This window comes from Bacidia gigantensis, assembly GCF_019456465.1.
Source record: "Bacidia gigantensis strain McMullin 20006 chromosome Unknown contig_180, whole genome shotgun sequence".
Lineage (NCBI taxonomy): Eukaryota > Fungi > Ascomycota > Lecanoromycetes > Lecanorales > Ramalinaceae > Bacidia > Bacidia gigantensis.
Window position 1 is genome coordinate 1,533,926 of NW_025408596.1, and position 20,851 is coordinate 1,554,776.

Here is a 20,851-nt window from a genome sequence, read left to right on the forward strand (position 1 = left end):
GACGGTCCACACTTTCTTTCTTTGTCTAATTCTATCGATACATGTATCTGTATCATTGATGGGCTATGTAATAATCTGTCTCTATGCTACAGTCTTTCTACTGGACCGAAGTCTTTCTCATACCTTTGTAGAAAATCATACTTGTTGAATTGAGGTGTAGTCTGTAGTCTCAAGCTTTCGGTGTGTTGAATCGCCGACGCCTCGCATTTAGAGAAATCCATGCACGTTTATTCATTTTTCAATGATCTCCGACCTCCTGATCTAGTCGATGGTGAGTTGTCCAAAAGAAGGGATCGGTCCACGTTTGCGTGGAGATGGAGACCGAAGGCGTTTGCCCAGAGTCTCAAAATGTTGTCGGGCGGCTTGACGAACTTGTCGTTCGTTTCGAATCAATGCCATTAGATCCTGGATCCAAGTGTCCTTTCCTAGACGCACTGATTAGAACATTCGGTGATATACATGAGGGCCCAATTGACTTACCTCTCTTCATAACTTCAATCATTCTCCTCGCTTCATCCACTTCGAACTTCTCGACAAATGCAATCGCAAGGTAGCGTTCTGCTTTCGGATAGCTGAGTTGATTGTCCTGAGGAGGCAAAAGCTGCGAATCGACAATTTGGCGAAATAGGGAGTAGAAAAGCTCCTCTTTAGGATGCCGGTTGGCTTTACCCTTTCCTTTCCCACTTCCTTCCGCCCATATGTCTTCTTGCCACTGCTCGACGCTGAAGTCTTCACAGTTAGGGAAATCCACCCCGAGTGCTTGGACAATCGCTGTTGCCACTTTCATCTTATCCATCCGGTGACGTAGAGTGTTGTTCACCCCTCTGACCTCACCGTTGCTCATCGGTTCTTTCGAGATCATTTGCTTTGCTAGAGCATGTGCGGTGTGGTTTGACCCAGCCTCGTCTCGTCCTGGGAAGCTGCTCATATACGCTTCTGCAAGGTCCGCCACAATCGAACGTGCTTGTGCTTCGTTGAGTTCATGCTTGCAATTGTAATAACCAGGCGTAGAGTCTTGATGTTTCGGTGCGTTAGCTTTCATAGACTTGTCGCCCCAGACATTGGGCCCAGAGACTTGTTGTAGCGAAGTCCATCGATGACGAAAATCTACCAAGGGGATTCCAGAGCGTGCTCTCCACTCGTCTTCCCAAGCATCGTCTTGTGCGGCAAAACGTACCTGGTGTTGGTACGTCTTTGAGGCGACATCGTGAATGAGAGTCTCTCGGATGACCCGGGACAAGTTGGCAAAAGTACTTGACGTCTGGGTCAACTCAGGATCAACAAAACCTTTCTGGGGCAACGGATTGGGCTGGGTGAGACGTTCATCTTCAAATTTGATCAAAGCATAGGTGACGGCTGTGGCCCACAAGGAGCCATGAGCTCTACCACCCACTGTGTTTGGCCATGAGAATGACTCTTGGCCCGGTCCAGCTGATGTCAGCCCAGAGACGTTCAGGTCTGGCGTGTAGAGCCATCCACCAGAGTGACACGAGGTCATCATTAACGTGACCGAGATATCGAACTTACTTAGCATACTCTTGAGTGTCTCAACCCTGAGACGAGGCGCGCTTTCCTCGTCCGTTTCTCCTCCAATGCAAACGCCATAAGTATCCATGTCTCCATGTCCAAAGATCAGAAGTAAGACAGGTTGATTCAATTCTTGAGCGAGTTGGAACTCCCCACGTAGTGTTCTCAAGAAATCTTCAAGAAGATCTCCCCTCGAAGACACCCTGAAATTGCCTTGTTGGCGGACTGCGTCCAAGTGTACTTGTTCCATCACAACTCGCCGATCATTCGGACCACCGTGCAAGTACTTGTCGTATTTGGCAACTAATCGGCTTGGTGACTCACAGGTGAACCACAATTGGTTTGAACCTACACCCTCAAATAACTGGTAAAATAAGAAAAGATCCGAAAAGAACCACCCATCGTGGTGCGGAGAGGCCATGCCTCTTTGCGTCGTCTGTGAATCCTTAGCGACCTTCAACTCCTTCCTCTCATCACGACGCGACTTTGAGAAAAAATCCTTGCTCTTCAAGAGTACATTCTTGACGGGGCTCTTGACCTGAATTTTGAGAACAGGTGGAGGAATATCGGTGACTGTATGCTTATTAACCCAGTCGGCTATACCACAGATAGCTATGATCCTGGTATTTGGCTGAACACCCGGAGGGCAGCATGATGGAAACGTTTTACCAAGCAAACCACCAAGTGTTGAGTCAATGTCGTCGTCTTTCAAAGGGCCTGGCCCGGGCTTTCTACCCTGAAAGAAGTGCTTTGCCGGATCAATACGCTCCGAGCCCATTGCGTGAGGTTGCTAATGAGGTTGTAGTGAAAGAAGATGAGATGATGGTATGTCAATGATGGAACAAGAATGCAGAGACTTTGTGGGAATCGCTTTTCAAAGTTCAAAGTATGGTATGAGTCATAGGAAAAGAATTGTGAGTTTATGACTCTGTGACAAGCCTTGGGATCAAGCCACCAAAGTCAATGGTGTGATTCGAAGAATCAGAAGAGGGGAAGCACTTCGGCTGCAGATATCTCTGCAAAGGCGGTGAAGTAGACCCGGGCACATGCGGGCACATTCACCCGTCATAACGTGCATGATACGAGCTCGGGTGGCGAAGTACATTCACTTAGTGGGGATAGGCGCGAGAAAGCAGTAGAAACGTAATGGATAGTATTGCATATATATAAAGTACATCAATTGATCAGCTATGTAGCTATTAAAACGTAGATTATATAATATACTATGTTAAATTAGTGTATACCTTTATAACTATAATAAAGTGGAAGTAGAAAGTTAGATATTTAGTTTATGAAAATAAATATCTAGTCTGTCGTTAAATTCTTGTTGATCGTGATATGTTCCCACTTGTACGAAGTATTCTGTATCATCGTGTGATGTCTCTTTCCTCAGGAGATAATGTGCACCGGAATTGGTCTGACACTGACAGACTCTGCCCCCTCATCAGTATATTCCTGATGTCTCAGACGCTCGCTCGGGCTCATGCCAATCACGTCGCGAAGGATTGCTCTTTTGACGATATTCACGCTGAGAAGTAAATGCCATTGTGACAGATGTGTTAGGACTTCGAGTCGAACGTGGGGCCCTATCCGGAAGTAGGAATTGTCATCTAGACTGCTTACCTGCCATACCTGTTTCCAAGGAATACCATCTGCTCTGATCATCCAGTCACATTTATCGCTGTTATCACTAACAGATTTGAGTCCGATTGCGGACTGTAAGCTGCTGTTTATGGATATAGCTGTCTCCAGAATCGAAGGGTCGCGAAACCATCGCTCATCTTGATGCCCGCACCGTGGCCCATGGCCCAGCTTGTCATCGACGAGCACGGCAACGGTCATGGAGTATGTGCTATCTCTAAGAACGTTTGTCCATTTCTGGTCATGGGATTTGATCGTCACTCGCCTGGGTCCATGGCAGCTGGGCGGAAGCCACAACATGCTGAATTCCTGCCTGTTTTCGTCGAAGCCCGTCTGGGCAAGAATGCGTAAACAGATCAGAAGGGCGACACCAAGCTCATCCCTCCAAGTGGGGTTGTTATCCCAAAGATTTCCCAGAGCTCGGGGGTCTGAGCTTAGGAGAGCATTGCGAAAATCATGCCATCTTCGACTTGAATACTCTGGGGTTTCGTCAGACCAGCGGAACTGTCTCAACAAAGATTGCACGCTAGTCTCCCCCAGCAGCTCGGTCAGACGAACGCGTCGTGCGTTCATCGTACACAGAGAAACGACGACGCCCCAAAAGTTTTCAAACTCTCGAGGATCACGAGAATGCGGTTCATTTTCCCACCGACTCAAAATATCCATCTTCACAGATGTCTCTTTAACGTCTTTGTATACTTGATGCAGCCCAACCTGGACACCATGGCTGCCAATTACAAGCGAATTCTGCCGCGCATCGACATATTTGTATGCTTTTGAGGTTCTCGAGTGACTCAAACAATCAGCCTCTTTGAGATATCTTTTAAGTAAGTCGGGAGAGCAATGACACTTTCTCCATCGCAACCGCAAGCTTTCATTCGCGCCAATAAGAAGAGTCTCGGAACCGTCAAAAGAAACCTCCTTTTTTACGTATATTGAAAGGTCTTCGTCGGATCCACTATCTGAAGCACTGCCTAAAGAAATATTAGCGTCACATAGCGCGACGATCTGGGGCACTGCGCAGCTTACTGGAATTTGTCGAAGATGTGTCAGATTTCTCGAAGGAGTCGAAGTTGCTGACCCAATGACAAAGACGCTGGTTTTCTGCAGGGGCTGGATTTCGAACTCTGTCCGCAGGCCAAGGCATGATTGAACCGCCCACCAAGTTGTATCTGATGGTTAGGCTATGATCCGTCGGATGTGGGACCTTCCAGACGGGACCCCATACATCTGCAAATGTCTCAATATCCGTTGAGAGGTAGAAGGTGTCTGTGCTTGATTCCTCATGTTCACAAAACACCCACACCTTGCGAAAATCAAGGAAGGGGGCTGGGCACTTCAACGGAAGAAGCATCATGAAACCGCGAGGAAAATAGACATCCACATGTACTTCCACGCCATGTAGTCGAATGATACCCGGTGTGGGTAGACAGAATGATTCCCGCAGCTCTGCTGTGTGTGCACCTTGATACGAGAGTATAGCCAAATCCAACCTTTCAAGGCTAGCGAAACAGAACCCTAGGGCTCTGAGCATATGCTGAAGAAGATCTTCCGAGTTCGATTGAATCCACGTTGAGTCGAGGAAATTATTAGATAATTCATCGCTCCAATTGAGATAACGGTCAATCTCCCATCCCACCGACGGTAGAAAAGGTCGCAATATACCACATGAATGCTTTCCGGCCTGATCTAATGCTTTCAATATGTCCAAGCCAAAGGGTCCTGAGTGAAATACGATTGCTGCTTTCTCTAGTGACTTCAAGAGCGACCGGACTAGCGTTAGCTCAATGCGTCTCAGTTCCACTACGCCGGGTGCTGTCAGAGATAGCACGATAGCGCTCAATGTGCTCTTTAGTAGTAGAGCCTCCTCCATTCTGGTGAGATTCTGATCTACTAAAGTGGCGATGTTCCGAACCAACATTAGGTGTGGAAATAATCTTACACGCATCTCATATCCAACGTTTGGCTTGAAAAGAAGATCTTGTGACTCCAAGGTCAAGCGGTCAAGCACAACCGGGAATGGCCCCTTCGTAGTAGGTAGATATTGTCTAGGATTCCAATCTGGGTCTGTCTTTGGCTTGATCTTGTCGTATATGCCCTGATGAAGTTGGCTATTTACCTTTAGAAATCTTGTGCTGCTCTTGAGGTTTGCAAACAGGCTATTCTTGTACAATTGATCGGCTAGCTCTAGACGACCCTGATGCTCTACCTGACGCTGAAGGCTGATTGGCTGTATAATTTCAACATCGTCTGAGTCGGGGATCCCTTTTCGCGGCGTTTCTCTGGCTTTCCTAGCTTGGACGCGGGCCACATGCGACTTGAGTTCTGCGTCGCCCTCAGAGTCATCGCTGGAAGATACAGGCCTGGCACTGGAATCCGGAACACGAGCCGAGTAGGACATGAAGCTGTCTCGAGCATCAGACACGTCAATACTATCGCCTTTGAAGTCTACCCGAGGACTCGCCTTTGACTCTTTTTACCTGTACATACTTTAGCCCCCGGAACTAACGTTGGAAAAGCAAGAGCATATACTTCTAGATTCGAGTTTCGAAGGCGGAAGCAGCTCCAAAAGACGGTGTGCATCTTGCTGCTTCCCGTAAAGCCGTACCGCTTTCAATCCTTTTCCCAACAGAGACTCCCAAAGCCCAGCACGGAGCTCCTCTTCCCGTTTCTTAAAGACTTTACCCATAGTAGAATGCCATTTTGTTATTGCAATCGCGGCGGCCGATATGTGGTTCTCTTCCATTGTCTTCTTGAACAACCGGAAGCTTTTCACCAGGTTGGAGGTCATTCGTGAACAGTCAATGGGATGGAAGTAGATGAGACAGATTTCCTGCTTTCTCTTTTGACGCGCCCAAATTAAGTACGAAGAGATTGCTTTTTGAACATCATCCTGGTTTGTGTCGTCGAGACCCGGGGTGTCCACCAGGTGGATCATGCGGCCTTGGAATTGAAGTTTCACCGTTGAAATTTCTGTTGTCTCTATTGTACTAATCATTAGGCTGTATGATTTATCGGCGACAATGTACGCTTACCAGCACCTAGATCATGCCCTACTTTAAGCACGTCTTCGCCAACGCAAAGATTTATGAATGACGTCTTGCCAGAGCCACTTGGGCCCAAAAGTACAATACACTCATCGTACAAGTTGTCTTCAGTTGTGTCATCCCAGACGCATTTGATGCCACTGTTTCGGCACAGATCGCAATCACCTCGATTGTCTTGTGCGCTGTACAGGCATTCATTTCCAGCAGCTGCACATTCTCTGCATCGTAATCTTTCTCGGAAGATGTCAGAAGCAGACTCCATAGCCAGATATCTTGGTTAGATAAAGTCTTTCGCTCAGCATTACTTGTCTCACTGCCTTCCGTAGGAGAGACGACGCTCCCCACTATTAGATTCTTCAGCCTTGTCACCCACACTAGCAGCTCCCACCTCTAAGTGGATCTAACTCAATACCGACTACGCCCTTGGCCAGGCTATTTGGACCCTTTGTGTGCGTACATTGGCTGGAAGGCAGGCAAAACCTGCCTCGAATCAAAAATCAGACTCATGCTAATGTCGTACTTTTTTGGTCGAGACGACAGCCGCATCTGATATTTTGCAAGATGGGGCTCTCCCAAAACTCATCTTTATATGGCTTCCTCCTTCAGACCAGCGTGGTCAATCGTTTGGTGGACAACCCGCGAGATGAGCAAATGAACGACCTCAACTCATAGCTAGGAATATTATGAAGTTCCCCACCAGGAGATAAGATTCGGAGATAATTTCCCACCAAAACTTCTGTCAAAGCTCGACGAATCCCTCTATATATTAATAAGAGTGGGCTTGATAAACTTTTATTCAAATATTGTACATCGCTAAACGTCTATTTTGACCTCTCAGCCACCTGTCAAACTCCTGGTCCTGCCATTGATAGTCCTGTCTGGGCTCGAAACTGCTCCAGACTTTTGAGATACTTCAAACACAAGCATTTCCACCCTTCACACAACCACTCCACCTCGTCCTCCCATCCCACCCATCGCTTTCCTGACCTCCTCCCCCAGCTGTATCTCTGGCAATTTCTTCCCTTTCTCCTTCTTCGGTTGGCCAAGAAACTTAATCTCGATCAAATACCTCAAATACCTTCCTACGTCCTCCTCATCAATCCCATACTCCTCTCTCACCTCCTCCCCGCCCCAAAGTTCCACGTCCTTCCCCAATACCGCCCTAGCATTCCTATCATCTAACTCTGGCGCCTTCGTATCCCCCGGCAAATCATTCACGCAGAAATGATACAGCGGCATCAGCGCCAACTGCTCTTGATCTCTCTCCTGCCCCACCGCGCCCGCAGAGACATACGCTTCCAGCCTCTGCTTCCAAGTCTCATAGCTGACTTCGGGGACATCGTACCCATATCGTTGTAATAACCCCAAGAATTCCTGCATGCGGAGGCGCGGGTTGGCGTTGACGTGCACGACGCTCACCCCAACGTTGGGCAGGGGATTGAAAGCCGCAGCTACGATAACGCGCGCAACGTGGTTGACGGGGACGCAATTTATGGTATTAGTGATTGCGGGGCGGCAGGAGAGCTGCAGGCTACCTTTCAGCATGCGAATGAGGAAGTCGTCGGTGTTGCAGATGCCGGTGACGTTATCACCGAGGATGTAGCCCGGTCGGACGATAGAGCCGCAGAGGCCGCGACGACCGGCTTCAAGGACGAGCTGCTCGGAGACCCACTTTGTTTGGCCGTAGCCGGTTCCGAGCCCGGTGCTACTGCCGAGAAGGTCGTCGGATTCTTGGACGGGCTGATGAGGAGGGAGGGAAGTGTAGTGAGGGGCATCTAGGACGCTTGTTGAGCTGATAAAAGTGAAGATCTTAGGTTTGCCGATGTTGCATAGATTAAGGAGTTCCAGAGTTGAGAGAACATTGGAGGCGCGCATATCTTGATAGGGCTTCACCCAGTGAACAATAGCGCCATTGTGAATTGAGACATCGACCGTTTCGGATAGTCTCGTCCATTCTTCGTGAGGTAGGCCTAGCTGGGGCTTGGAGATGTCGCCCAGCGCGACGCTCAGCTTCGATTCCCATCTGTCGTTGTAAAGACCGTAGCTTTGTAAGGAGCGCCGTAATCTGGACAGACCAGCTTTCGCGTCCTTTACACCTCTGACAAGAGCGATGAGTCTAGTGTTACTTCTTTCGAGGATATCTTTGACGATGTAGCTGCCTACGAAGCCAGTGCAGCCTGTCAGGAACACCACAGTTTCGGCGGACGTCCGCAGTCCGGCTGGCTGCGGAGCTTGGAAACTTTTTGGGAAGTCCTCCAGTAGATCATCTTTATCCTTAGCGTAGGATTGCTCTTCTTCAGAAACATGGGTGCCATTCGTGCCATTGGTAGAAACAAGCCTTCGGTCAATTTGTTTGCTGAACTCAGCCAACGTAGGATATTGGTAAAGTACATTGATAGAGATGTTCGCTTGGAGTTGCTTGTTAGCCCGAAGAAGCAGCTGCTGGGCAAGCAAACTATGAAGCCCAAGTTGGAAAATATCGTTTTCGGGCGAAATCTTCTTCGCGTTAAGACCGCTGACTATTTCGGCCCATAGAGTCGCCACCGCCCGCTCAGTAGGTGTGTATTTCTCCCATCTTTGCAGCTCTTCAGCAGTGGCCTCTTGTTTTCGCTCTGCAACGTCAGGAGCTGGTAACACATTTCGATCCACCTTTCCATTTGGATTGAGTGGGAGCTTCTCTAGAGCAACAAGAATTGACGGACGAGCGTAATCCGGAAGGCGTCCTTGCAAGTGGTGTCGAAGCTCATCTTGCATTGCTGAGAACCGATGTTGAAAGTATCGTACTGGACCATCCTCAATACCCCGATCTTGTATGTCTTTAAGGTTTCTTTCTTTCAAGAAATCTGGCCATATTTTCATTTCGGGTACCACATAGCTCACCAATTTCGGCTCTTCAAACTTGTCGCGCCTTAGCAGAGTCTTGCAGTCGCGAACTAGCCGATGCTGACTGAGATTACTATCGATTTCTGACCCAAATATTAGTCCACAGAAGATGGAAGGCTTGTTGGGTCTAGAATTGGCCCTGGAATCGGAGCGAAGGCATACCGTTCAGCTCTATTCGAAAACCACGAATTTTAACTTGATCGTCAGCTCGTCCAGTGCACTCAACGTCAGCAGTCTCGGTATATCTTCCAAGGTCCCCGGTCCGATACCTATAATTTGATTAGATTAAGGGTTCAGGACACCCAATGTCCAACATACATTCTGTCGCGCGGTCCTCTGTAATATCTTCGCCAAGGCTCAGCCTTGTCATTTTCCGCGTCAGCCTCAACAAATTTTTCCCTCGGCAAAAACCAGTTTATAACAAACTTCTTGTCATTCAAGGTCTGATCACCCAAATACCTTTCCGCAAGGCCGGCCGCCCGGACATATATCTCCCCAATCTCGTTGATGGCGCACATCTTTGTCCGGTCCTCTCTGTTGACTACCAAGAGCTGCACATTCTTCATACCTCGGCCTGCAGGAATAGTATCACCAAGCTTATCTAGGGCGTGCAGATCCGTAGCTAGGCTCGGGACTTCATAGTAACTCACGGCACGCTTATTCATTTTAGTCTTTGCCAGCCCAAAAAGGAGGATCTGGGGGAATTACTTGAGTTTCTGTAGTCCCATACATATTGATTATGCGGCAATTCCTGGCCAGCGATTGAAGGGCCCTACAGTCTCTCTTGAGCTGTATATAGACGTAAGCCGTGCTAAAAAGGCTACTTAGTCGTCTTGAGGGCAATGCTTACAAGCACGTCACCAACGAAGAAAGCCGCCTGCAGGGATTCAAATTCGGCCGTGCTGCCACCAACAAGTATTTGCCCCATAGCTGGCGTTAGATGGGTGCAGGTCGGCTCATGAATCTTCATCCACTCGGCTAACTTCTCGTGCTGTATGTCCTCCCGGGATGGCACCAGTAAGGAGGCTCCAAGGAAAAGAGGTGTAAAAACTGACTACCGTCAGTATTGATGGCACATATAAGATACTCAAAAGCATCGCTTGGCTTGTAACAGCCTATCAAAATTCACTTTTGTGGATTTTAATGACCGTACAGCAGGAATATCTTTCTTTTGAAAAACACAGACAGTGTCTAGTACCCTCGGAATGTCATTCTCACAGTGAAGTGGTTCCATAATTGACCCTCAACAAGTTTGGGGCTCAAAGCTGTGCCCAAACTCTGCGAGACCCACGGTTTTTGAAAAAGTCAAAAGAAGGTATAAAACTGCTTTCACGAACAAGGCTGGGTGGGGGAAATGCTGCCAAGGTAGGACTTACTATCCCTTTGAACAGGGTCATGTGCTATACCAGAGAGTAAGGTGAATTTACTCTGAGCACTGAGAGAAAACCTTTGTGACATCCAGTCGAAGTAGTAGGCAAGAGAGAAGTGCCTGCCAAGGACACCTAATGATGTTCATGTATCAGCGGTCATGAGAACACGATTAGAAGAGCACATTCCCCTCTGGTGGGTGTGATGACAAGGAGTCAGCAAACCTTTAGGCCTTCCTTCACTTCCGCTGGTGAAACTCAAGGTAGGATTGGAGTCAGGACCGACCAGCACGTCCGGTGGTGCCGACGCCTTCGCTCTCACCTCTGAGAGGATGTCTTTACCATCAACAAAGCCGCCGGAGAGAACGCCTTTGTCATCGATCTGCAGAGCTGGCACTTCGGCTTTTAGATCAAGCTCATCATCAATGTAGCTTCGCACGAGAGGTGCCAGTTCACCAGCCTCGGCAGTCGCTCGGCTGAGATTGACAAGCGCGCGGGGCTGCGCGACCTCAAGATAGATCTTTTGCCGCGCAGGCGGATACAAGGGATCCAGAACACTCATGGTCGCTCCCGAAGCCTGGTCAAAAGAAAACGATGCAATGAGTATACGAATAGGAATGGAGCGTGAAGATACGCACCAGAATCCCCATGATACCAACAACAAGGTCCACACTCCGGTGGGCGTAAAGCATCACAATATCGCCATTGCTGACACCCTTCTCATGAAGATGATGTGCTAGCAAATTACTCGCTTCGAAGATTTGTTGGTATGTAAATATCCGCTCTGGAGTAGTGGACGACTTCGTTTCGATCACACAAACTCGGTCGGGATGTTGTTGTGCATTGCGGGCGAATATTTCCTGGATGGAGCCCACACTGAGAATCTCAAGTCAGCGTTGGAAAGATTATTCAGAGTATGAACTTACTAGCCCGACCAATCCAGGTCTACAGTTGGGTCTGGTAATTGTGCCATGATCTAGCGCTCAAAGTCCTTAGTTACCTGATTGAAAAGTCGCTGGGATTTTGTTTTGTGCCATGATAGTTTGAAGACTCATCGGCTTGTGGAGCATATAAAGTCTTGGCAAAGCGCTATCGGAGACACAATAGCACTATCTGGAAGGATTAGCCGAGCAGCTAGTCAGCCACTACTCAACGGGATCCTAAATGGCTACAATAGCCGACCTCTCTCCAGGTTCAGCAAAACTTGTGGGGAAGTTCGAGCCAACATGAGCAGAGGGCCTCAGCAAATGGGTTCAGTTCTCTAATGATTGTACAATTAGCAAGCGCACTTTTGAACTCACCCTCGTCACGTCCTACAAGAGAATTGCAAAGCAATCATGCCATGCATCTTCAACGCGCGTGCTGCTTCATGGCTCCTCCGCGGATCTATCAGAGAGAGAGAGAAACAGAGACATAACCTCAATTCCGTGGCTATGGTTGAAGGTCGTAAGCTATACATTGTACTACTTTCGTGGCTTGTTGATTGATCGTATCAACGCGTTACCCGTGGAAAGATATCTGAGCCCAGTGCTGTTCTCAGTAGGTAAGGAATGCTTATGGAGAGTACAGTTACATCACACGCTTCTATTACCGTCTTGTTTCTGAACGCTGCGTCTGCGTCACACACAAATCTTTACGTGGCTAGACTCATCTTTCTCGCGAGATACAGCGTCGTACTCAAGCAACAATCGCCTCAAGACATCTCATGCATATCGAAAACGAGTCACTTCATACTACACAGGCAATCAAGCATTTGCCACCCCAGTATCTACCATTCATTTGCCGAGACCGGTTCAGGAACGAACATGCGTAGTTTCGGTTGCCGCCGCATGGAATGGACCGGCAAGTTGATATTGCTTCTCGCTTTTTACAGGTAGCAACATTGAATCATGCTCATCACGAAGCGTAAGCGAAGCCCACCTCGCTTAGAGCTTGGAAAATCGAATTATGCAATTGCTCACGCGGGATCTTACCAATACGGGACAAGCACTCAGGGCTTTATTTTGCTTAACGACAGACGAATTCGAGCTTGATCGCTCCTTCCTATACCGTATCGACTCTACGTCCTGAGTTGAGTGGTGGCGGGTAAAGGGAAGTGAGAATTGATGTTATAAGGCAATGCAAGCAGGTCCAGCCAAAAACGAACAACTTCGTGCATCAACTACCGTGCATCCCGACTTGTGCCACCTCATTGTCTTATTTCGGAACCAGTGGGCCCACGTGCAATATGATCGATAGCGAAAGCCATATAAACCCTTTCATAGTCCACATGCCTGTGCCCTTCATCACCGTCATATTGCTTGCGATTTACGACAGATACTCTCTTGCTAGCCATCGAAATCCGAGGTACATCGCTCCCAATGGCTCTACATGTAATCACGATACTGCTGCTTGCTATCTGCACCTCGATATCTCAAGCTCTTTACCCCACCGACCTGATCTACCAATACAAGAACGGCACCTGGCTCGAGAACATCGCAGTTCGCTCAAATGGCGACATTCTAGTCACATCCATTCTCTCAGCCGAAGTATTCTCGATCAACCCCACCACACGCCAGAGCACCCTTGTCCACCGCTTCTATCCAGACGAAAACCCCCTTGGCATCACAGAGTCCTCCCCGGACATTTTTCAAGTCATCATCGTTCGAAACCTTGACCTGACAGGCGGCCCACACTGCGAAGCCAACAGCACAGCGATCTACAGCTTTGACTTCAACCAGCCCAACAGCTCAGGGACAAATACGTCACGTGAAATTGACACCTTGTCCTGGAACCCCACAAGTCACACATCACCCACCACGTCCGCCCAAAACCCCCCGGCAGCACGGCCAGCTCTTCTCCACCCCAGTTAAGACTTGTCGACTCACCCCTCTCTACCCCCCTCCCATCCTCACCAAAGGTCTCCCTCCTAACCCTGCTCCCCCACATGCTCTTCCCCAACGGCCTCACAACTCTCAACCCCACCACAATCCTCGCCGCAGACTCCCTAGCCGGCACCATAACCTCCATATCCACTCTAACAGGCGAATCCCGCGTCATTCTCTCCTCGCCTTATTTCCTCCCACCGAACGGCAGAGGTTTGGGCATCAATGGGATCCAGATCCATCACCCCTCCCCTCCCCCTCCCCCTTCCCCTTCTTCTCTAACAAATAGTACGCCAGGAGAGGCAACACTCTACTTCACCAACGAAGCAGCCTGTCTCTTCGGCCGCCTTTCCCTCCCAATCTCTCTCGATACAGCAGCAATAAATGGGGAGGTAGAGATCATAGCCCACTGCCAACCCCCACCCACCCTAAGCGCCGCACAAACCGCGGTATACGTATTCGACGACTTCGCGCTCGACGCGGCGGGGGAGTTCGCTTATGTCACTACTGCCGGGGGAAACAGTATCGTTAGAGTAGATCTTACCACTGGAGGGGTGGGGGGTTGGGGGCGCAGGAAGAGGTGGCGGGACGGGCTGATAGTAATGACATTGCTGAGGGGTGTGGGTGTGCTTTTGCTCGCGGAGGAGGGGCAAAGGATCAGGATACGTTGTTTGTGGCTACCGCCGGGGGATATCCTATTCGTGCGGCGGAGGATATTGTTGGGGCGCAGGTTGTTGAGGTTTTGTTGGGTTAGGGGAAGGGGAAGGAAAGGAGGAGGGGAGGGGAGGAGGGGAGGGGAGGAGGGGGGGCATTCGATGTCGGCTCTGATAGAGAAATTTGGATTAAATGAATTTTTGCGAATTTAGGAAGATTGCAGATGATGGCCAAAAAGGCGGGGGAGGAGATCAAATATCGAATGTCGGGTGTGAGAAGTTGGAAGACATTTTCGTGCGTATGGAACTTTGTTTGGACGAATGTTGCTTCGCAGTGAGGATTGTAATACTTCATCATTAATTCGTGAATTATGCCCATCATACCTGCTCCATCTTCGCAAGGCGGCTGCTTTTAAGTGCATGGTGGGGCTCGAGATGCTTCTGGTAGACTGTGTTTGTTCATTCTCTTGCGAGTCGTGTTGCCTGGAGAGTAATGATAAAAGTTCAGATTCTGTATCTCTGTGACAAGAAGCTCAGGTGGTGCAACTGGTAGCACATCAGGTACATAACGGCAGGCAGCCTTAGGGTGTTGCAGGTCCTTGCGACCACTGCCCCCCGGGTCGTTGGGGGCCTGGGAAGTGTCCTGATGATCAAGGTTCAAGTCCTTGTCTGAGCAATTAGTTTTTACATTTTTCGGAAGGAGGAGGGGGGATTTGAGGCTGATAGAAAGCTTGGGCTTTAGGTTATCTTGGTCTCTGGCTGTCAAATATCCTAGTTTTATGTCCACCAATCAGACCGGCCCGTCATCATAATTGCTGGCTCATCGACAATAGTTGATCTAATTGAATACATCATTGGGTTTTCAGCCCAGATGGTGTAACGGTAACACATCAGGGACGAAAGACAGGCAGGCAGAGCAGCCTTCGGGCGTTGCAGACCCTTGTGACCACTTGCCCTCAGGTCCTATTGGAACTGATTGTCGAATTTTATGACGATCAAGCTGCAATCCCTTGTCTAAGCAAATTTCCTGTCTTTTCATATTGGGCCTTTTGCCCCTTTTGGTGTCCTTCGCGTTCTTCACTTCCAAGATTCCTGCAGGTCGTGTTTTATATTACAACTTACGAGAGAAGAACATCAAGCTCAGGTGGTGCAACTGGTAGCACATTAGGTACATATGTCGGGCAGCCTTAGGGCGTTGCAGATCCTCGTGATCACTGCAGAACCGATGAAAAGCCTCATCATATTACTAGTAGTATGATGAGACTTTTCACCTGTTTCCTAAAGATCAGGGTTCGAGTCCTTGTTTGAGCATCATATATTTTTCTTTTTTTCACCCCTGTTTTGGCTAAAGCACTGGATTGGGGTGCTTTACCTCTCGAGCACTCTTGCCTTTTTTTTTTTTTCTCTCTCTTCGCGGGACGTTTTTCTCTTCTGTTCGCCACACGGCCCCTCCCCTTTCCAAATTAGGCGACCGATTGGTGAAGGCCACTAGTTCCGGAGACGTGCAGCTGCAGCGGGGCTTACACCTTTTGGTTGGCTCCGCGCCTGGTTCCATCAAGCTGATAACCCACCTCATTAATGCATCGGGGCAAAGAGACCTCTGGACAATCATGATCTCTTCGCCCATTCGAATCGCATTCAGAAATCGATGTTGAGGCTTGCGAAGACGCTAGCCGTCATACATTGGGAGCGCTCGACCGCCGGAATCTATGAAATCGGACTCATGTGGATGATCAGTTGTTCAATAGAGTTCGTACGGTCTCACATGATAATTGCATCCTTCAGTGCTTTAGTCTCGTTGATTATGAAGAGGACTGGCAAATCTTCGGAGAGGTGCCTTTGTCGGCACAACAATGGTAGAATCATATGTGCTTGCAATCGATACAACATGGAAAACCGCTTGGTAGCAAGATCAACAGATCAGGATCTATTCAATATTGTTCAAATATCTGAAGTATTTTTCGGCCTTTCCTTCCTCATCAGGTTCATTCACTTTCATTCCCCACTCGTTCGTGGCTTTCGATCGCTTTCTATCCCACCAGTCACGAATCTTGTCATTCGCCAGTGAGATGGTGCTCAACCTGTATATTGCCGCAGATGCTTTATCATTAAATTCCAAGAGCACCTTTTTATTCGAGCTCAGGTGGTGTAATGGTAACACATTAGGTCAGAATTGCAGGCAGCCTTCGGGTGTTGCAGGTCCTTGAGATCACTGCGGGTCAGGCGGGCCCAGGAGCTGCGTCCGATACCCTGTCTTCCTAGTGATCAGGGTTCGAGTCCTTGTCTGAGCGTGTATGCTTCTCTTTTTGCCGATTCGAATTTGCAGCCATTCTGATTCCCCCTCGCTTCTTGCACTTCCACTGTTAAGGGCATCATCTGAGAGCGATACTCCATTCATGCTCTACACTGGCAACCCGTACACATCCACCGCTGAGAAATCAAGGAAGCGAACAGTCTGCCATGTATATATAATGGAGTACAATTTAGAAACTTTCATTAAGCTCAGATGGTTTAATGGTATCACGGTAGGCATATACGACGCGGGCAGCCTTCGGGTGTTGCAGATCTTCAAGGTCGCTGCGTAGTAACGGTTTCTAGTGGCACTGGTACACTGTGATCCTATCAATCAAGGTTCAAATCCTTGTCTGAGCAATTTCATTTCCTTTTTGGCTTGCGGTCAATGCCCGTGTCCGAAAGGGTTCGCTCTCGAGACGGTTTGCCGATTTCAAGTTTACAGGATTGCTGTCTCATTGGTGTGAATCACATCGTAGCTCCTCAACAGCATTGCAACCCACAAAGTATTATAATCGATGTTCAAACTTTGAAAGCGAAGCTCAGATGGTGCAATGGTAGCACGTCAGGATTATAAGCAGGCAGCTTTCGAGCGTTGCAGATCCCTGCGGTCACTGCTGGCTTGGAACCACTGGTCGTGACCGGCCAGTGGAAGCCGTGCTCCTGAAGATCAAGGTTCGAGTCCTTGTTTGGGCAATTGACAGACATTCTTTTTTAACTCCCATAAACCTCGGGGTCCAAACCAGGAGTGTAGATCATATATTGTATGGAGGCGCTTTTTGTAGATTCAGATTTTTAGTTCAGGTGATGCAATGGTAGCACATGAGGTACAAAAAGCAGGCAGCCTCAGGGTGTTGCAGATTATTATAGTCACTGCTAGCTTGAGTACTGTGGCACATTTCTGTCATGGAACAAGGCTCTTCCTTCCTAAAGATCAGGGTTCAAGTCCTTGTCTGAGCATCCTCACTTCATTTTTTTGGTCGGATTTCTCCTTATTTCCCCAGGAGATGTGCGCGTCTGAGGGCTTTCCACTTCCCAATCTCGAGCGGGGATTTTCTCAAGCAGCATTGTGATCTCATTGGTGTGATTCACGCAGTAGCTCCTTACCACCAACCTAGCCCCAAAAAGCACTTATATATTTATTTTCAGACTCTGATAACCAAGCTCAGATGGTGTAACGGTAACACATCAGGTGCGAAGAGTAGGCAGCCTTCGGGAGTTGCAGATCCTTGTGATCACTACTAGCAAAGAGGCTGCGCCCGCAAGCCAAATGCTTCTCGAAGATCAAGGTTCGAGTCCTTGTCTGAGCAACATTTTTTTTTTCACCTCCCAAAGTGCAATTCAATGGACCATTCACCGTCTTCTCGGCCTTCTGTCTCTGCTGTGCTTTGTTTCTTGTTTCTCTTCTTCTCCGCCTGGGCGTGAAGCTTCTATACATTCACTGTGATCTTGTCCCCACCAGCTGTACCATCAAAAGCACGTTGATATATCAATAATACGCTCGTCGTGCTATCAAAGCCCAGGTGGTGTAAATGGCAACACGTCAGGACATCATTAGCGCAGCCTTCGGGTGTTGCAGATCGTTATGATCACCTGTGCCACTGGTGTATAACCTACAACTTTGACCCCTAGAAATTCGAGGTTCAAATCCTCGTCTGGGCAGAACTTTCTTTTTTCTTTTGTGGAACTCAGCAGAGGATGAGAGCTTACCTGCCTTCTATCTGTTGTTAGCTAGCTCTAGATCTTCTTCTCAATCTTTTTTTATTTCTGTATTATTGGTGGATCGAAGGCCCTTTTCCTCGCCTCACCGCCCTGGCTCATATCAAGTATCCATTCTGCTGCGACCACCCGCGCCAGCATGTAGAACACGAAAGCAACAATTGAGGATCAACGCTTCATTAAGGCTTCTGCATCTTTCAAACCACATTGATATACTCCCATAAGCACCCAAGAATCCATGAAGCTCAGGTGGTGCAATGGTAGCATATCAGGAACCCATCAGTGCAGCCTTCGGGTGTTTGCAGACCCTCGTGATCAGCTGTGTAACTGCCTTTTCTAGGCTCTTACTCCTGATGATTCGAGATTCGAGCCCTCGTCTGAGCATCTCCCTTATATTTTTGCTCTTTTTCCCCTCGACTACTCTTCCGTCAGAACCCCACCGAACCTCATTTCAGCGCTCGACTCTTAGCCTAGACATCAGTCCTCTTTTTCTCTTCAAAACTCTTTCACGATTTTTCATACAGTAGAAAGGCTCGCATCACGTGCAGCAAGAAGTGCATATCATGCATATCCATTAGAAAGGTAAGCTCACTCAACCCTCCGTCCTCCCCTCCCTCCACGCCTCCAGCTCCCCCCTCACCTCTTCCTTCACCCTCCCTACAGCCCCGACCCCCTGGTACGTGAGGGTCGTATACATCATAGCAACGCTTGCGCCCGCTTCCAGTACCTGTAGGACTTTCTTTCCATCATCAATGCCTCCAGATGCGAAGATGACCTTTCGTTTCCCACCGCCACTTTTCTTCCTTCTACCATTTACAGTTGCCTCGTCCAAAGCCTCCCGATACTTCTCTACCAATTCTAAGGTTTTCGGAAACATCGCGGGGCCAGAGTATCCGCCTTCTTGCGCCAAAGCTCTCGCGTCAGTTGCGCTTCGCAGGATTTCTGTTCCTGGCTGGGGCAGGATAGTTGACGAGGAAGACGATGGCAGCGCACTAGGTGGTGGTCGAGACTTAGTAGTATTGCTGACCACCACGCCATCGACGCTGGTAGCAACAACAGCTTCGCACACGCCCCTGATCTGCTCAGGCGAGTCTTCGTCGGGGGAGATCTTTACGATGACTTTAGGCTTGTGGCTCTGTATCGAAGATGCGGCAGTGGTCACGGCATTGAGGATTCTGGTGAGCGGCTTGGAGGTTTGCAGGCCTCTGAGGCCTCGGGTATTCGGACTGGACACGTTGACAACGAGGATATCAGCGTATGGTCCGAGTTTGTTGACGCAAGTCACGTAGTCCTCGATCACGGCGTCCGTATCATCGTTGTCTGTTTTGGCATTTTTGGCGATGTTGATGGCAAGCAATTTTCCTTCCTGTAAGCTGCCGGGATTTTTGACTTCTACGGACACGCTTGAGGCATCACGTTCGCTCTCTTCTTCTCCGCCGGTAAGGTTGTCGGTGATTCCAAGGTCGATCTTTCTCCGTCGAAGCTGCCGTGCCATGTCATCCGCCCCTAAACTGTTCAAGCCATATCTATTCACCATTCCTTCTTCTCCTGTGACTCTCCAGACTCTGGGCTTCTCATTCCCAGGCTGAGGGAGTGGCGTCACACCTCCAACTTCAACAATCGAGGCACCAAGGGCGAAAAGCGCGTCTGGTATGGAAGCTGTCTTGTCGAGACCAGCGGAGATGGCTATGGGGTTATCGAGGAGGCTGTCCCAGACCTATACAACGTTGATTTAGCGACGTTGACTGTGTAATGGGCAACATCTCGCCGCCGTAGAGGGTTCCCAGGCACGCGAAGCGCCTTGTCGAAAAGCAGATAGGAAGTGGTCCATGTATGGGATATCTGAATGCTGTACATACCACAACACCCAGCCCCAACCCCTCTCCTCCCTCCCCACCGCCCTTTCTCCCTCGTTCCCTTGGATACACCCCCAAACTCCACAACACCTTCAATACCGCATTTCCGACCTCATGGCTCGTCTCCGCGTCTGGGCACACCGCCTTCAAAACCCTCGGCGCAAGCCTATGCACCCCCGACCGTGTATCCGTGACATAGTACCAGCCCAACGTGAGCGTCAGCGCAACCGACGCAGTGAGCAGTGTGATTCTTAAGTTCGACAGAAGGGAGGAGCGGACAGGGGTCGTGCGAGGGGTATGGGAGCTAGACCAGGAGCTAACTTTTGGGGCGGTCTGAGAGGAGGTGGAGATGCGACGGATGGAGAGAGGGAGGGAGCGTCGTGCGGATTTGACAGGGTCGGGGAGGAAGTGAGGAGGACATCGCTGCCAGAGTGATTGGCGCGTGGTCGCATTGCTGACCCCGCGGTGGAGGGGACTGGAGAAGGAGCGTGTAGTCATTGTAAGCTTATAGAGAATTGGCGTGGAGAGGGAGGGACTGGGGTTGTATCATGATGGTGGTGTGGGGCCAGAAGTTGTTGGTGGAGCAGGCGGATATGGAATGGGCAACGGGGGAGACGGGACGATGAGATGGCGCTATACCTGTTCCTATCGGTGAAGATCCGCTGCATCGTGGAATGGGCTACAATGAAAACGGCATTGTTCTTCGAGCATGGTGTGTGTGTGATGTTGTATACCTTTCGATTTCGAAATTCTCGCCTACTTGTTCACTCTATCTACCCTTCTAACACCCTGCCCGCTCAACCCCCCATCTATCCCACAAAAACGCGCTTCTTTTTTCCTTGTATATAGCAACAATGAAGGGACAGGTGTGAACCTTGCGCCTTCATCAACCGAGAAAAGAGTATCTGCCTCCGAATCAATGTCACTCTGTGGAGCTTTGAGTCGTCTATGTCTTGCTGTGTCTCCCGATCTAGAACGCACCACTGTCTATCTAACCCCAAG

General features: G+C 49.2%; 5 protein-coding genes and 4 non-coding genes across 9 annotated transcripts; 5 read left to right on the forward strand and 4 right to left on the reverse strand.

Annotated features, from left to right (window-relative positions):
* Positions 1–261: 261 nt before the first annotated feature.
* On the reverse strand, positions 262–2,305 carry KY384_003388 (uncharacterized protein; the record flags this gene model as incomplete). Its single annotated transcript, XM_044811906.1, has 2 exons — positions 262–425; positions 481–2,305. 2 exons carry the CDS (start codon positions 2,303–2,305, stop codon positions 262–264), a joined length of 1,989 nt encoding a protein of 662 aa, XP_044671039.1.
* A 1,854-nt stretch (positions 2,306–4,159) lies between these two features.
* KY384_003389 (uncharacterized protein) lies at positions 4,160–6,477 on the reverse strand (the record flags this gene model as incomplete). The annotated part of the gene is made up of 3 exons (XM_044811907.1): positions 4,160–5,640; positions 5,701–6,111; positions 6,204–6,477. 3 exons carry the CDS (start codon positions 6,475–6,477, stop codon positions 4,160–4,162), a joined length of 2,166 nt encoding a protein of 721 aa, XP_044671040.1.
* A 674-nt stretch (positions 6,478–7,151) lies between these two features.
* Positions 7,152–11,438, reverse strand: KY384_003390 (putative NRPS-like protein biosynthetic cluster; the record flags this gene model as incomplete). Its single annotated transcript, XM_044811908.1, has 8 exons — positions 7,152–9,181; positions 9,261–9,367; positions 9,417–9,754; positions 9,949–10,148; positions 10,475–10,600; positions 10,691–11,042; positions 11,104–11,341; positions 11,392–11,438. The coding sequence occupies 8 exons, from the start codon at positions 11,436–11,438 to the stop codon at positions 7,152–7,154; spliced, it is 3,438 nt and encodes a 1,145-aa protein (XP_044671041.1).
* A 1,387-nt stretch (positions 11,439–12,825) lies between these two features.
* Positions 12,826–13,317, forward strand: KY384_003391 (uncharacterized protein; the record flags this gene model as incomplete). Its single annotated transcript, XM_044811909.1, has 1 exon — positions 12,826–13,317. The coding sequence occupies one exon, from the start codon at positions 12,826–12,828 to the stop codon at positions 13,315–13,317; it is 492 nt and encodes a 163-aa protein (XP_044671042.1).
* A 1,196-nt stretch (positions 13,318–14,513) lies between these two features.
* Positions 14,514–14,658, forward strand: KY384_003392. Its single transcript has one exon. It is a non-coding gene; the product is annotated as a tRNA-Met (tRNA).
* Positions 14,659–17,437: 2,779 nt separating this feature from the next.
* On the forward strand, positions 17,438–17,584 carry KY384_003393. Its single transcript has one exon. It is a non-coding gene; the product is annotated as a tRNA-Ser (tRNA).
* A 207-nt stretch (positions 17,585–17,791) lies between these two features.
* Positions 17,792–17,936, forward strand: KY384_003394. Its single transcript has one exon. It is a non-coding gene; the product is annotated as a tRNA-Asp (tRNA).
* Positions 17,937–18,236: 300 nt separating this feature from the next.
* Positions 18,237–18,377, forward strand: KY384_003395. The gene has a single exon. It is a non-coding gene; the product is annotated as a tRNA-Gly (tRNA).
* A 208-nt stretch (positions 18,378–18,585) lies between these two features.
* On the reverse strand, positions 18,586–20,347 carry KY384_003396 (uncharacterized protein; the record flags this gene model as incomplete). Its single annotated transcript, XM_044811910.1, has 2 exons — positions 18,586–19,710; positions 19,853–20,347. The coding sequence occupies 2 exons, from the start codon at positions 20,345–20,347 to the stop codon at positions 18,586–18,588; spliced, it is 1,620 nt and encodes a 539-aa protein (XP_044671043.1).
* Between the last annotated feature and the right edge of the window lie 504 nt (positions 20,348–20,851).